General features: G+C 44.8%; 2 protein-coding genes across 2 annotated transcripts in view; one reads left to right on the top strand and one right to left on the bottom strand.

Moving 5' to 3' along the window:
- LOC124116997 (beta-1,3-galactosyltransferase 5-like) overlaps positions 1-7,902 on the bottom strand; it is a 94,585-nt gene extending 86,683 nt beyond the window's left edge. The window contains exon 1 of the mRNA XM_046478661.2: positions 7,426-7,902. The gene's annotated coding sequence lies outside the window, so the exon portion shown is untranslated. The remainder of the gene's footprint in view (positions 1-7,425) is intronic.
- Positions 7,903-13,691: 5,789 nt separating this feature from the next.
- On the top strand, positions 13,692-16,163 carry LOC124116978 (protein MNN4-like). Its single transcript, XM_048401811.1, has 2 exons — positions 13,692-13,713; positions 15,613-16,163. The coding sequence occupies exons 1-2, from the start codon at positions 13,692-13,694 to the stop codon at positions 16,161-16,163; spliced, it is 573 nt and encodes a 190-aa protein (XP_048257768.1).
- The last annotated feature ends 532 nt before the right edge of the window (positions 16,164-16,695 follow it).

The raw sequence follows: 16,695 nt of genomic DNA, 5'->3' as shown, positions 1-16,695 counted from the left end.
TAGACAAGTATCAGCACCGATCATTCTGCTCTCGTTTGACTTCCACACTAACAAATACGGTATTTCGAAATTATCATCAAAGCAGTGGGACAGTAATTACCCTTATTATATTACTTATAATTATATGGAATGCTGTTTAGACACATATGCATCCATAATTGCCATTGTCCCCGTGAGTTATGGGGAGTTAATTGGTCGGAGTGACAAAGCTAGGAGCACGGCTGCTGATAAAGAGTCGTAGTGACGATGATGAAGATAAAGATGCAATCTCCTCACAACGTAACAAGTCCTGAATGCCTAAACATATGTGTGCTCCATTATTTAAAAACTAACCAAGAGGGGCGCAGCTCCGAGTGGTTTATTCTCCCTGCGGTGTTTTATTGTTCGATAAACAACGACCACCAGTCGTTTATATCTTATGTGAGATATCAATATTAAGTACAACCCCCTTAAGGATCTTAATACAATTTACAAGCTTTAAAAATAGTTACCCGTATTTTAATAATGATGACTCCCTGAATATAATCCGACCTCGGCAATGTCGGACAATCTAATTTTATGAACATGGAGGTTAAATTTGATCTTTCTCTCATATTCTCGCAATTTTCACGTCGATTATAATTACTTGTATCTTTTTTCCCAATACCGATCGTCATGTCTCTCCCGCTTTTGGATGCGATCGTTCGCCATTTGCGTTTATCTGCGTTGCCCTGATACATCTATGGAGGAACAACTCAATAGACACTTCCCTCTCAAAAAAAGTTGTCCAATTTACGACGTCATCAAGTTTTCGAGCCCATGTTCGAATCTCAAGAAATGACATCATGATAGAACAATGTTTTATCGTGAAATAAACCACCCTTCGTTCTTAGTTGTTCTTTGCTATTTATCGCGTAGCTATCTTATATTTTTTGTTATACGCCGCTTAGCAATATTCCAGCTATATGACGGCCCCCTCAACGTATACGAGTCTGGACCAGACAATCAAGTGATTGATACTATAAGCATAAAACATCAATGCCAGAATAAAAAGTATCGATTATCTACCGAAGCAGATTCCTTTGGGCTTAAAAGGTACAAAAAGGTGATGGAAGGAATATGCAAATCAGTGATGACACCAGGTGTTCGCGAAAAGGGCACGCCCCAAGCAGTCGGGATTCGATGACACGTAGTCAACCCGACCCGTAAATTCTCCGAGTTAGACAAGCATAGGTTGTTGGGGACCTATTCTAATCCGGAAAGCCCCACGGTGTACATATTTGTGACGTTTAATTGATGTGCCTATCGTTTTTGTCATTCTATATATGTTATTTGAAAATATTTTTTGATTTTTGAATTAACAAACTAAAAATATTAGTAAGTGAATCAGTGGGTATTTGTGGTTCTAGCAACATTCCAACAACATTGTATTGGGTGAACACGGAAAATGAATAGTTCATTTGTCAATCATGGCACAAAGCAAACATATTTTACGTTCTCTGTTTCACATAGTCCTCTTCTTAATGCTTTTTGGTATAAAAAGCTGGACGAATAAATTGCTAATTACTCTTGGTCTTAACGGCGGCTGACAAGGAATATAACGAACCCGGAGAATAAAAAACTAACATGTTTGTCATGGGCTAAGGTGGAGTCTTGCGTAGCGACTGGTCTTGTGCCAGTGCATGTCGTGCTTCCGGGATTAGTAGCTATTTTATATGTCGTGCTTTGAGGCTTATTAGCTATTTTACATGTCGTGCTTTGAGGGTTATTACCTATTATATATGTCGTGCTTTGAGGGTTGTCAGCTATTTTACATGTACTTAGAGGGTTATTAGCTATTTTACCATGTTGTACTTTAAGGGTTATTAGGTATGTTTCTATGTTGTTCTAAGAGGGTTAATAGCTATTTTACCATGTTGTACTTTGAGGGTTATTAGCTATTTTACTATGTTGTACCTTGAGGGTTATTAGCTATTTTACTATGTTGTACTTTGAGGGTTATTAGCTATTTTACTATGTTGTACCTTGAGGGTTATTAGCTATTTTACTATGTTGTACTTTGAGGGTTATTAGCTATTTTACTATGTTGTACCTTGAGGGTTATTAGCTATTTTACTATGTTGTACTTTGAGGGTTATTAGCTATTTTACTATGTTGTACTTTGAGGGTTATTAGCTATTTAACTATGTTGTACTAAGAGGGTTATTAGCTATTTTACCATGTTGTACTAAGAGGGTTATTAGCTATTTTACATGTCGTGGCTTCGCATGTATGTGTGTGAAATCAAACAAGCATTTGTTATTCGTATGGAACTTTTAGATATAAGCTTTTATCGACTGAGTGAGTGATTTGGGCTCAACGCCGTTTGGAGCTTTTATTGAACCATGTGAATGATAAGTCTATATTGTGTAATGCTTATACCGTCTGCAGCAGAATATTATTTTAAAACATAATAAAGGAACTATTAAATCGTTTGATTGCATTAGCGATATACGTTAATATGAAAACAGCTTGTGGTAACTGCCGAATAGATCTCGAACAACATTTAAGTTGTATCACGGCGTGTCAGCTTGATGTGGGAGGAAAACCCGAAGTGATGCAGGTCTCAGACGTTTGCCACTTTGATGCAAACCACGAGCACCAGTAGGGTGCTGACAACCTAGAAACATAATCAGGAAGAATCTGGGGTTCGAACCCACGATCATAGGTTTCTGGTACATCTAAGGGACGCAACTCTATAGGTGATTGCGGCGCGTTAGACGCCTGTACCACCTGGACCACCTGATTGTCGTAAGATCATCGCTAAAATGGTTATACATGTATAATGTTGGACATGACTGATCGTGTGTCATCGTCCGGATGGTGTGGAAGGCTACTGATATGCTGACTACCATTGGTTCGGTTTGTGATATGAGGTATATCTGACAGCGGCGTTTAACAACATTCACTCACAATAATGGAAAAAATAATATAGCATATCACTGGAACGTTCGTCGGGAATAGTCCATTTCTGGTGTCCCCCGCCGTGATATTGCTGGAATATTGCTAAAAGCGGCGTAAAATCATACCCACTCACTCACTCGTCGGGAATATGTGAAAAATGATGGCGTTACTTTAATTGAATTTTCACACATCTCAGAGCATGCACCATTTCGTTTGAGGCAATATTGATTTGATGCGTTCTGTGGACAAATACACCAGTCTAATTAGAGCACTGGCGAGAAGCCACTGACTTATATAACGATACTCGTGAGTTGGGAAATCTGAATGCTTGGTTGTGACACTGTGACGCCGTGACGTTATGAGGCCGCGAGAGTGACGTTGAACGTCTCTATGGAGGACAACAACCCTTCTCATTCTTACTGATGTGTTTGAGTGGGGAAGTGTTTTACACCGGAGTCACCAATATGCCAACACTATCACGGTCTGTAAAGTGAGTGAGTTGGGTTTAACAGGTTTAAACATTATTCCAGTTATATCGCGGCGTGTCAGCTTAATGTGGAGAAAGCCCGAAGTGATGCAGGTCTCAGACGTTTACCACTTCGGTGAAACCCACGAGCACGGGTATGGTGCTGACAAACCTAGAAACATAATTGGGGCGAACCGGGATTCGAACCCACAATCATAGGTTTCTGGCGTGCCCAAGGGACGCAACTCTGCACAGCGGATCGCGGCGCCTTAGACGACTGGGCCACCCGTGCCCCCCGGTCTGTAAAGAAGCACGACTTTTACACGAATGATTGCTTACCAGGGACCCATTCTGCCCCGGCACCTCCACGGTATCTCAGGCGAAGTGAGGTTCAACGTCCTGTTCAAGAGTTTTTCACTTCTTTAACGACGCGCGCGAACGTGCGTGCGTGCGTGCGTGCGTGCGTGTGTATGTGTGTGTGTCTGCTTCTACTCGTCCGGATTTAGCCTACTGGCATACCATGCCGCAGTTTAACACGGATGGCTGACACTCAGACACAGTATACTGACTCCGAGCCGAGTTTAATCCCCTTCATGTCGATAGCCAGGCTGGGTAACAACAAGTATTCACTATACCACGGAGGCGGTCTCCACGGTATCTTACATATAAGTCTATCCAACCTCCCATTTTTACAAATACCATCAGGTAACAAAGTTTGATACCTACACCTTTATCTTAATCGGACTTTGGGCCGAGCGTGGATGCTGGGAATGTCTTCGGACATACGATCTCGTTAACGGCAACTAATTGTTTTACTTTTGTGAACTTCCTTAAGCCGGCCCTCGGTGGTAAAGCATTTTGAGTATACTTAAATATCCTTTCAATATTTTATTTCAGATAAAAAGTATGATCTAAAATTCTCGCGTCCAATTATAGTGAGTGAGTAGCGCTTTTAACAGTATTCCAGTTATATCACGGCGTGTCAGCTTAATGTGGGAGGAAAGCCCGAAGTGATGCATGTCTCAGACGTTTACCACTTCGGTGAAACCCACGAGCACAGGTATAGTGCTGACAAACCTAGAAACATAATCGGGTCGAACCGGGATTCGAACCCACAATCATAGGTTTCTGGCGTGCCCAAGGGACGCAACTCTGCACAGCGGATCGCGGCGCCTTAGACGACTGGGCCACCCGTGCCCCCTCCAATTATAGGGTAAAATTATAAGATATAGAGCAACGTATAGGATCTACATTGATATAGAGTACAAGTATAAGATTAGAGTGAAAGTATAGGATATAGAGAAAAAGGTGTAGAGTATATGGTGCTCGGCGCGGAGTCATCCCACAAATGGCACCCTTACCTTGTACGTGTGCTGACGGGATAAGCTTCTTCCGTCAGGTGGACGTGGCGGATCAGTTAGTACGTGGTGCGAATGCCATAACGGGATTCGGAAATTTTATGGCCGCTACGTTGGCCCCAAGTTGGGTGCTGACAAGGTAAGGATGTCATCTGTGGGATGACTCCACGCCCTGCTACATATAGAGTAAAGTATACGATATAGAGTAAAGTATACGATATAGAGTAAAGTACGGGGCATATACATATTGGATATAGAGTTAAAGTATATTCAGATCTAGAATGAACTTATATGATATAGAATAAAGTATAGAATATAGAGCAAAGTATAGGATATTGAGCAAAGTATAGGATATAGAGAAAAGTATAAGATATAGAGGAAAGTAAAGGATTTTTAGCAAATTAGAGGATATATAGCAAAGTATATGATATAGAGCAAAGTATAGGATATAAATCACATTATTGGATATAGAGCAATGCATAGGATACAGAGTACAGTATAGGATATAACTAAAAAAATTATGGAATATAGGGCAAAGTAAAGGACATAGAGCAAATTATAGGATATAGAGCGAAGTATAGGAAAAAAGCAAAGTAAAGGATATTTAGCAAATTATTGGATATACAGCAAAGTGTAGGATACAGAGTAAAGTATAGGATATACAGCAAAGTATAGGATATAGAGAAAAGTATAGGATATAGAGCAAAGTGTAGGATAAAGAGTAAAGTATTGGATATATCTAATAAACAAATAGAATCTAGAGTAAAGTATAGGATATAGAGCAAGTATAGGATATAGAGCAAGTATAGGATATAGAGCAAAGTATAGGATATAGAGCAAGTATAGGATATAGAGCAAGTATAGGATATAGAGCACGTATAGGATATATAGCAAAGTATAGGATATAGAGCAAGTATAGGAGTTTTAGCAAATGAGAGGATATAGAGTACACGTATAGAATATAGCGTAAGGTATAGGATATATCACAAAAATATAGGATATATAATAAATATATAGGATATAGAGTAAAGTATAGGATATATGATAAAAATATAGGATATATAGTAAGTAAAGGATATAGAGTAAAGTATAGGACACAGGGTAAAGCATATCGGTAAGTCATATCGCTGATGAAGTATGAAAACAGGTTTCAAATCATAACATTCCAATGAAATGTTATGTTCATTAAGCAAGAAAAAGTTAAAACCATTATTTATTGCTTTCCATTCAAAAGAGAAGGATAAAATTAATTAAAGTCATAAATTATTGTTATTGTAACTATATGTAGCTTTCAGTCTTTTTCCACAGTGATGCACTTTGTGAGTTAGCTCTCCAACCGTTGGGAGTTCATTTAATGCACAACGCTGGTCAAGTCTGTCAGGATCTAGTTTCACAGGCAGCATGTGGAGTGTGGAGTGATGAATATTTCATAACTCCCGCTGGCAGATAATCCTAATTATCACCAGCCTGATGCAAAATCGATTGTGGTTCCATACCACCAATTATCATCAAAGCAGTTTCTGCGAAGGCAGGGGGGCAATCAGGTAGCCTAGTGGCTAAAGCATTCGCTCGTCACGCCGAAGACCCGGGTTCGAATCCCGACATGGGTACAATGTGTGAAGCCCATTTCTGGTGTCCCCCGCCGTGATATTGATGGAATATTGCTAAAAGCGGCTTAAAACCATACACACTCACTCTGCGAAATCAGCCCCAAAACGAAAAACAGATGACTACAAACATTGACAAAAACACCATCACGTTGCTGGTCATTTTACGCTGTAGGGATTGTAATGCAATATCTATTAGGAAAACAGTATATTGATTTATTTGTGAAATCAAATTTCAATTAATCATAAAATATGCAGTAACCCCCAAACTCATTGTATTATCAGAAATAATATAAACATATATTTGTCAGCTGTAAGTCGTTAATTATTGTTGATTTTAGAATTTAATGGTTGTGTTGTGTATAATGCATCGATTACATGTACACGTTCAACTCAACTCAGATTTGTTGTATTTCAACACAAACTTTTGTTTGTTTGTTCGTTGTTTAACGCCGCAATCAGCAATGTTCAAGCTACATGTATTTGATGGAAATCTGTAAATAATCGAGTCTGGACCAGACAATCCAGTAATTGACATCATGAGCATCGATCCACGCAATTGGGATACGATGACATGCATCAACCAAGTCAGCGAACCTGACCACCGTTAGTCACCTGTTACGACAAGCATGGGTTGCTGAAGACCTATTCTACAGCGGATATTCACGGGTACTAGTATATGGCATTATGTACATCGGTTAAAGATATTGAAACAGCTTTTGTTATTATATTAAAAAAACTTCGCATCGTCTGTGTCATTTTACAAAGCAAATGTATATCATATGTATGCATATATACTAAATATACACATCTTTAAACAATAATGCGATCAAAACGTCAACGGCAAGTTTTGTAAACATTGATAATCGTGTGAGACTCAACACGCTTCCTGCAGTGATATATTTATCAAAAGTGTATTGATCACATCACACATAATTATCAAAACATTCCAGATAATCGTTTTGCACTTTTACAGAGGTCAAAGAGGTTACGTGTGTTAACACTTAACAAAGTATGATGCTGTGATGGACAATAGAAAACCACGTGGTAGAACTCAAAGGGAAGTACTTACTGGTCAATCACACGAAGGATGCTGCACCAGGCCTGATAGAATCACTGAGCAGTTGGTTATAGAGGTCCAGTTAATATGAGCGATGATATCTGGCTGAACCGATTGTAAACACAGTCTCGCATCCACATGCAGCTGACGATGAAGCAAGTCGGTTGGCCGCCTCAGTTAATTGAGATCGGACGATGCTGTCGAAACACATTGTATATCCAGAGTTGTTCAATTACTTGGATGCATCATGCTTGGGATATTGACTCCCTCGGAAGCGTCCGATTCCATACTCACAGAACACTAGTACGTTACCATGGTAATGCGTAATTTTCGTGTTACAAGCGTCAACGTGTTCGGTGATGGAACTGCACGGTGGCGACCGACAGCACCGAGGACGACTGATCCATTGATGGTTGAATCCGAAGCGCAGGCGACTTATCTCAATATAAACATTCCTTTAGCCGCTATCGTTTGGCAGGTCATAGTGCCGGAAGCTAGTCCTGCGCAGACGCGGAGGAGGGAAATCGATATTGAACGATGGCGAATGCCTCATCTCGGGGGCTGAGAGTCTCGCATGAGGTAACGGATATGGTACAGAACACGGCGCTTTCAACACACCACGGATCGATCCCGGTCATCCTTTGGATGTTATGGGCTTCCATGTTACAGCATAGATTCTGATGTTGGGATTAATCCATGCTAGACCCTGTGACATTGAGGGTGTAAATCAATACTGTGTTATAGTCGAGCCAAAACAAGCATTAAAGTCCTGTAGATCTTTGCGTTACTTGGATATGTCGGCGTCGCTTTGATACCGTTCGCCCCTCTCTCTGCAACTTGCTGCTTCAGAACTTCTGAACATATTGAAATCTTTGTACGTAGGGGACGGGGAGGGGTTGCGATGGAGAAGGGTAGACTAGTGAGGGGAAGAGGACGGGTAGAGGTATTGAGGGGTAGGGAAGGGGATAGGTAGTTTCAGGTAGGGGACGGGTAGAGGTATTGAGGGGTAGGGAAGGGGATAGGTAGTGAGGGGAAGAGGGCGGGGAGAGGTAGTTTCAGGTAGGGGACGGTGAGGGGTAGGGGACGGGGAGAGGTAGGGGACGGGTAGAGGTTGAGATGGAGAAGGGTAGACTAGTGAGGGGAAGAGGACGGGTAGAGGTAGTGAGGGTAGGGGATGGGGAGAGGTAGTGAGGGGTAGGGGACGGGGAGAGGTAGTGAGGGGTAGGGGACGGGTAGAGGTAGTGAGGGGAAGAGGACGGGTAGAGGTAGTGAGGGGTAGGGGACGGGGAGAGGTAGTGAGGGGTAGGGGACGGGGAGAGATAGTGAGGTGTAGGGGACGGGGATATGTCGGCGTCGCTTTGATACTGTTCGCCCCTCTCTCTTCAACTTGCTGCTTCTGAACTTCTGAACATATTGAAATCTTTGTACGTAGGGGCGGGGAGAGGTAATGAGGGGAAGAGGACGGGTAGAGATATAGAGGGGTAGGGGACGGGGAGAGGTAGTGAGGGGTAGGGGACGGGTAGAGATATAGAGGGGTAGGGGACGGGGAGAGTTAGGGGACGGGGAGATGTAGTGCGGGGTAGGGGACGGGGAGAGGTATTGAGGGGTATAGGACGGGGAGAGGACACTACCTCTCCCCGTCCCCTAACTCTCCCCATCCCCTACCCCTCTATATCCCTACCCGTCCCCTACCCCTCACTACCTCTCCCCGTCCCATACCCCTCACTACCTCTACCCGTCCCCTTCCCCTCACTACCTCTCCCCGTCCCCTACCTCTCACTACCTCTCCCCGTTCCCTACCCTTCACTATCTCTACCCGTCCTCTTCCCCTCACTACCTCTACCCATCCTTTTCCCCTCACTACCTCACCCCGTCCCCTACCCCTCACTACCTTTCCCCGTCCCCTACCCCTCACTACATTTCCCTTCCTCCTACCCCTCACTACCTCTCCCCGAGTAGGTGACGGGTAGAGGTAGTGAGATGAAGAGGACGGCTAGAGGTAGTGAGGGGTAGGGAAGGGGATAGGTATTGAAGGGTAGGGGACGGGGAGAGGTAGTGAGGAGAAGAGGACGGCTAGAGGTAGTGAGGGGTAGGGAAGGGGATAGGTATTGAATGGTAGGGGACGGGGAGAGATAGTAAGGGGTAAGGGACGGGGAGAGGTAGTGAGGGGTAGGGGACGGGGAGAGGTATTGAGGGGTAGGGGACGGGGAGAGATAGTGAGGGGTAAGGGACGGGGAGAGGTATTGAAGGGTAGGGGACGGGTAGAGATAGTGAGGGGAAGAGGACGGCTAGAAGTAGTGAGGGGTAGGGAAGGGGATAGGTATTGAGGGGTAGGGGACGGGGAGAGTAAGGGGACGGGGAGAGGTTGTGAGGGGTAGGGGACGGGGAGAGGTAGTAATGGGTAAGGGACGGGGAGAGGTAGTGAGGCGTAGGGGACGGGGAGAGGTAGTGAGGGGTAGGGGACGGGGAGAGATAGTGAGGGGTAGGGGAAGGGGAGAGATAGTGAGGGGTAGGGGACGGGTAGAGGTAATGAGGGGTAGGGGACGGGGAGAGGTAGTGAGGGGTAGGGGACGGGGAGAGATAGTGAAGGGTAGGGGACGGGGAGAGATAGTGAGGGGTAGGGACGGGAAAAGATAGTGAGGGGTAGGGGACGAAAGATTTAGGGGACGGAGAAGGGTAGGGAGAGGTAGGGGACGGGGAGATGTAGTGAGGGGTAGGGGAGAGGTAATGGTAGGGAGAGAGAGAGAGAGGAAGTGGGGGATACGCGACGGATGGGGAAAGTGGGGGGCCTGGGACTGGGAGGGGTAGAGGACTGGGAGAAGTAGGGGCGGAGGAGGATAGTAAGAGTATGGTATGAGGAGAGTTGGGGAACGGAGAGGGATGTAACAGGTAGTGGACGGAGAGGGGTAGCTACAGGAGACGGGGAGGGGTGTGACAGGTAGTGGACGGAGAGGGGTAGCTAAAGGAGACGGAGATGGATGTGACAGGTAGTGGACGGAGAGGGATATGACAGGTAGTGGACAGGGAGGAGTAGCTACAGGAGACGGAGAGGGATGTGACAGGTAGTGGACGGAGAGGGATATGACAGGAAGTGGACAGGGAGGGGTAGCTACAGGAGACGGAGTGCGATGTGACAGGTAGTGGACGGAGAGGGGTGTGACAGGTAGTGGACGGAGAGGGATATGACAGGTAGTGGACAGGGAGGGGTAGCTACAGGAGACGGAGTGCGATGTGACAGGTAGTGGACGGAGAGGGATGTGACAGGTAGTGGACGGAGAGGGGTAGCTACAGGAGACGGAGAGGGATGTGACAGGTTGTGGACGGAGAGGGGTAGCTACAGGAGACGGAGAGGGGTGTGACAGGTAGTGGACGGAGAGGGATGTGACAGGTAGTGGACGGAGAGGGATGTGACAGGTAGTGGACGGTGAGGGGTAGCTACAGGAGACGGAGAGGGATGTGACAGGTTGTGGACGGAGAGGGGTAGCTACAGGAGACGGAGAGGGATGTGACAGGTAGTGGACGGAGAGGGGTAGCTACAGGAGACGGAGAGGGATGTGACAGGTTGTGGACGGAGAGGGGTAGCTACAGGAGACGGAGAGGGGTGTGACAGGTAGTGGACGGAGAGGGATGTGACAGGTAGTGGACGGAGAGGGATAGCTACAAGGGACGGAGAGGGATGCGACAGGTAGTGGACGGTGAGGGGTAGCTACAGGAGACGGAGAGGGATGTGACAGGTAGTGGACGGTTGGGGATGTGACAGGTAGTGGACGGTGAGGGATGTGACAGGTAGTGGACGGAGAGGGGTAGCTACAGGAGACGGAGAGGGATGTGACAGGTAGTGGACGGTGGGGGATGTGACAGGTAGTGGACGGTGAGGGATGTGACAGGTAGTGGACGGTTAGGGGTAGCTACAGGAGATGGAGAGGGATGTGACAGGTAGTGGACGGAGAGGGATATGACAGGAAGTGGACAGGGAGGGGTAGCTACAGGAGACGGAGTGCGATGTGACAGGTAGTGGACGGAGAGGGGTAGCTACAGGAGACGGGGAGGGGTGTGACAGGTAGTGGACGGAGAGGGGTAGCTAAAGGAGACGGAGATGGATGTGACAGGTAGTGGACGGAGAGGGATATGACAGGTAGTGGACAGGGAGGAGTAGCTACAGGAGACGGAGAGGGATGTGACAGGTAGTGGACGGAGAGGGATATGACAGGAAGTGGACAGGGAGGGGTAGCTACAGGAGACGGAGTGCGATGTGACAGGTAGTGGACGGAGAGGGGTGTGACAGGTAGTGGACGGAGAGGGATATGACAGGTAGTGGACAGGGAGGGGTAGCTACAGGAGACGGAGTGCGATGTGACAGGTAGTGGACGGAGAGGGATGTGACAGGTAGTGGACGGAGAGGGGTAGCTACAGGAGACGGAGAGGGATGTGACAGGTTGTGGACGGAGAGGGGTAGCTACAGGAGACGGAGAGGGGTGTGACAGGTAGTGGACGGAGAGGGATGTGACAGGTAGTGGACGGAGAGGGATGTGACAGGTAGTGGACGGTGAGGGGTAGCTACAGGAGACGGAGAGGGATGTGACAGGTTGTGGACGGAGAGGGGTAGCTACAGGAGACGGAGAGGGATGTGACAGGTAGTGGACGGAGAGGGGTAGCTACAGGAGACGGAGAGGGATGTGACAGGTTGTGGACGGAGAGCGGTAGCTACAGGAGACGGAGAGGGGTGTGACAGGTAGTGGACGGAGAGGGATGTGACAGGTAGTGGACGGAGAGGGATGTGACAGGTAGTGGACGGAGAGGGATAGCTACAAGGGACGGAGAGGGATGCGACAGGTAGTGGACGGTGAGGGGTAGCTACAGGAGACGGAGAGGGATGTGACAGGTAGTGGACGGTTGGGGATGTGACAGGTAGTGGACGGTGAGGGATGTGACAGGTAGTGGACGGAGAGGGGTAGCTACAGAAGACGGAGAGGGATGTGACAGGTAGTGGACGGTGGGGGATGTGACAGGTAGTGGACGGTGAGGGATGTGACAGGTAGTGGACGGTGAGGGGTAGCTACAGGAGACGGAGAGGGATGTGACAGGTAGTGGACGGTGGGGGATGTGACAGGTAGTGGACGGTGAGGGATGTGACAGGTAGTGGACGGTGAGGGATGTGACAGGTAGTGGACGATGAGGGGTAGCTACAGGAGACGGAGAGGGATGTGACAGAGAGTCGACAGGGAGGGGCTGGGAATGGAGACAGGGTTGAGACGAAGAAGGAATAGTATAAGGAATGGAGAGCGGTAGTGGACGGTGAGGGGTAGCAGAGGAATAGGGAGAGGTAGCGGACGGAGAAGTGTATATGTTGGTAAGGTATGGGATACAGATGGCGAGTTTCACTTCTTCCACACCTTCTTTCATTCTATTATTGTTTCTCATCATCAAATAGCATGTATATCGTCATCTCCATAAATACGTGAAGCAGCAAATACATAAAACACGAGCACGGAAAACGCTTTCAAAACATTTCGATATATATTTAAACAGCCTGTCATTTATTTCAATTTGAGTTTCGTTGTACTTGAAAACGAACACCTGAAGCCTATCCATACCCTGTCACAGTGTGTAAGTTCTTGAAGCATCCGCTCGCCGCGCGCTTGAAGCGTGCCTTTGTGAGCGATGCTTTATGAGGTGTACTAACGAATGGTGGACATTGATAATTGATGTATTGTGAATATATCGTTAGTCTGTATCAATAACCCTGACAGATCACTGCATCGATTTCAGCCATTGCTGACATCAATAATGGATTGGCATCTTTAATCAAATCTATTCACTACAATTGTATTGTGTATCGTGCTGAGATACACCCGTAAACAAACCTCAGCCACGCGTCGGTTGAGTGAGTGAGTGAGTGAGTGAGTGAGTGAGTGAGTGAGTGAGTGAGTGAGTGAGTGAGTGAAAGAGTGAGTCAGTGAGTGAGAGCGTGAGTCAGTGAGTCAGTGAGTGGGCTTTCACGTCGTTCAGGGCGGTTATGAATCGGATGATAGACAAACGGCAAAATAGAACTTTAGTGAGTGAGTGACCAGGTTTTACGCCGCTGTTAGCAATATTCCAGGAATATAACGGCGGGGAACACCAGAAAATGGGCTTCATATATTGTACCCATGTCGGAATCGAACCCGGGTCTTCGAACGCTTTAATCACTAGGCTACCTGACTTTAAGTGGAGTCAGACAAGGTTGTGATATCAGCCCGTTTTTATTTGCAATGTTTATTTCAGAATTTCAATCCATGATGGAAGATGCAGATGTGAGAGGTATATTTATAGGTGCAGAATATTTGGAACTACTGTTATTATTGTATGCTGATGATTTATGTATTTTTGATGACAGTGTTATTTGTTTGCAAAGAAAGATTGACATTTTATGTAAATATTGTAAATCATGGGGCTTACAGATAAATATGGATAAGACAGAAATATAAGTTTTTCGAAATGGTGCACTGTGGTTATTTACGACATTATGAAAAGTGGTAATAACTATTTTGATGGCGATCTACTAAAGACAGCAACTTATTATAATTATTTAGGTATTATGTTTTCTACCAGGTGGTCATGGACAGTGCGTACAAATACTCTTGTTTCAAAAGCCAGTAAAGATCTATTTGTTATTAAGCAATTACAGCATAAATACCCAAATATTCCTGTAAATATGTTATTTAAGTTGTTTGATTGTAAAATAAAACCTAATTTGTTATATGGGGTGGAGGTGTGGGGCTTCCATGAAAGAGCTGTTATTGAAAGATTTCATAATAATTTTTGTAAATATGTATTGGGTGTTGGTAAACATGTGCCGAGTAGTGCAGCTTTAGCCGACTGCGGTAGACATGGACTTTATACAGATTACCACCAAACATGTGTAAAGTACTGGTGTAAATTGTTAAGAATGTAGACCGCCTCCGTGGTCTAGTAGTAGAGCGTCCGCCCGGAGAGCGGAGGGTCCGGGGTTCGATCCCCGGCCGCGTCATACCAAAAGACGTTAAAAGATGGTACTTGTTGTTACCCTGTCTGGCGCTCGTCATTAAGGGGTTAAAGCAAGTACTGGTCGGCTCGGAGTCAGTATACTGTGTCTGAGTGGGGTGTTCATGTTAAACTACGGCATGTGGGCTAGCACTATAAATCGGCATCAGTCCGGTCTAGTACAAGCAGCCAGACACACACACACACGTGCATGCACGTCGCTACATAAGTGCAATAATCTTGGACGCGACGTTAAACCCAATTTCACCTCACCTCACCTAACCTGTTAAGTATGTCAGATATTCGTTATCCCAGACAATGATACCTACATATTAAGAAGTTAGATTCAGCAGGAAGGAAGACATGTGCATCCTGTGTAAGATTGTTGTTATAAACGTATGGGTTTGGATATGCATGGGTTAGTCAAGATATTGGAGATATTCCATATTTTCTGTCGATGTTCAGACAGAGATTAGTAGATTGTGGAAAACAAAACATTTTTAGTATTATCAATGATTCAAAACGACTTGCACATTATAAGAATATTAAATCATTGCTGACTGTTGAATACTATGTTACAAACATCAATGTTAGGGAACTAAGAAGATATATATGTTTGTTGAGATTGCATGAACTGCCGTTGCGTTGCAATATCAGATGTAAAGAAGATGTAAACCGAATTTGTAGGATGTGTAATACTATTAGCATTGAAGATAAACTCCATTTCATATTTGATTGCGAGGCATATGTATTGCTGAGAAATAAGTACATACCAAAGTGGTATATTTCATCAAATATTTGTACATTTAATAAAATACTGACTTCTAATGATGTGTTTATCCTTAACAAATGTGCTAAGTTCGTTAAAGAAGCGCTGAAATGTAAATATGCACTTGATAGTAAGTATATAGTGTCATCTACCGCCTAATTGCCATATATGTAGGATATTGTTGTATCAACGGTGTACATGGGCAGATTGCCTACAAAACAGAAAATAAACTTCTATCTACCTGACCGCCCCAAATAGAACTTTAAAACTGTCTGCAGTTTGAAGCTGGATCCGGTTGACTCTGCGCAAGCTTACTTTGATGTCGCACTCGCACCTGACTAAAACACCAACGGAAATATACTATTTGTGTTTGTTTACACTTCGGCATGCCAAAATATAGTTCGTCTATCATCCTGTCCGACACCTAGGATCATTCTTAGAAAGTATTATTCTACGTCGTGTCGGCTTAAAGGGAGCGAAAAAGAAGGAGAAGAAAACGACGACGAAGAAGAAGAAGAAGACGAAGGAGAAGAAGAAGACAACGACGAAGAAGAGAGGAGGAAGACGACGAAGAAGAAAAGGAAGACAAAGAAGAAGACGAAGAAGAAACGAAAAAGAAGAAGACGACGAAGGAGAAGGAGAAGAAGAAAATGACGAAGAAGAGAGGAAGAAGAAGACGAAGAAGAAAAGGGAGACAAAGAAGAAGATGAAGAAGAAGGAGAAGCAGACGAAGGAGGAGAATACAAAGAAGAAGACGAAGGAGGAGACGACGACGAAGAAGAAACTGACAAAGAAGAAGACCAAGAAGGAGAGAGAGAGGAAGAAGAAGGAGGAGAAGATGAAGAAAGCCATTTATTTTGCTCTATATTTCCATACCACGCAGGGGCATACTCAAAGCGCTACACCACTATTACACCGGTCAATGGAACAGTGTGCACTCGATTTCATTCTCAGCTCCCTAGGGAGTATACAATCATAATCAGTTACTTATGAAAATATATCCCTTGTCGGGACATCCGATGAAATGTACATGTTAGTTGACAAGTAAATACAAGTATCTTCTAAAATATAAATCCTAACTTGCATATTTTAAAAATCCTATTCGTTTTTTATGTGAAAATTGTACCTCAAATGTTAACAAACTGACAAGTGTATACACGATAACCATTTTATACTGTCAATATGATACATTCACAACGGTCACAATTTCATCAATAAGGTAAACTGCTATGTTCTGGATTCACCCCTCGGGAAAAATACCATCCTGATCATGGTCACGTTCATCTGTAACCATGGCAACACAATGCCACCGTAATCTAATCCTTCCTGTGATCATAAAGTTCGATTAATTTTGACAAAGTTGGAGAAAGTTGCCTGACGATACAAATTGATACCTATCGCTCGTCATTACGAGGAGAGCTTGTCATATCGCTGCAGTAGACTATACAATATTACAGGTTCTTCACGACTCTCTCATTCACATCCCTTTTATGTCTCCGTAGAAAGGTTAA

This window comes from Haliotis rufescens, unplaced genomic scaffold, assembly GCF_023055435.1.
Source record: "Haliotis rufescens isolate VD_foot unplaced genomic scaffold, xgHalRufe1.0.p SCAF_23, whole genome shotgun sequence".
NCBI classification, from domain to species: Eukaryota; Metazoa; Mollusca; class Gastropoda; order Lepetellida; family Haliotidae; genus Haliotis; species Haliotis rufescens.
This window is presented reverse-complemented; position numbering and strand designations above follow the sequence as displayed.

What these genes read in the sequence shown, in the direction of transcription:
- LOC124116978 (XM_048401811.1), top strand. Translation starts at nt 13,692, where the DNA reads ATGGAAGATGCAGATGTGAGAG. An exon ending in GGAAGATGCAGATGTGAGAG is followed by an intron (nt 13,714 to 15,612) that starts GTATATTTATAG and finishes TCCGACACCTAG; the next exon opens with GATCATTCTTAGAAAGTATT.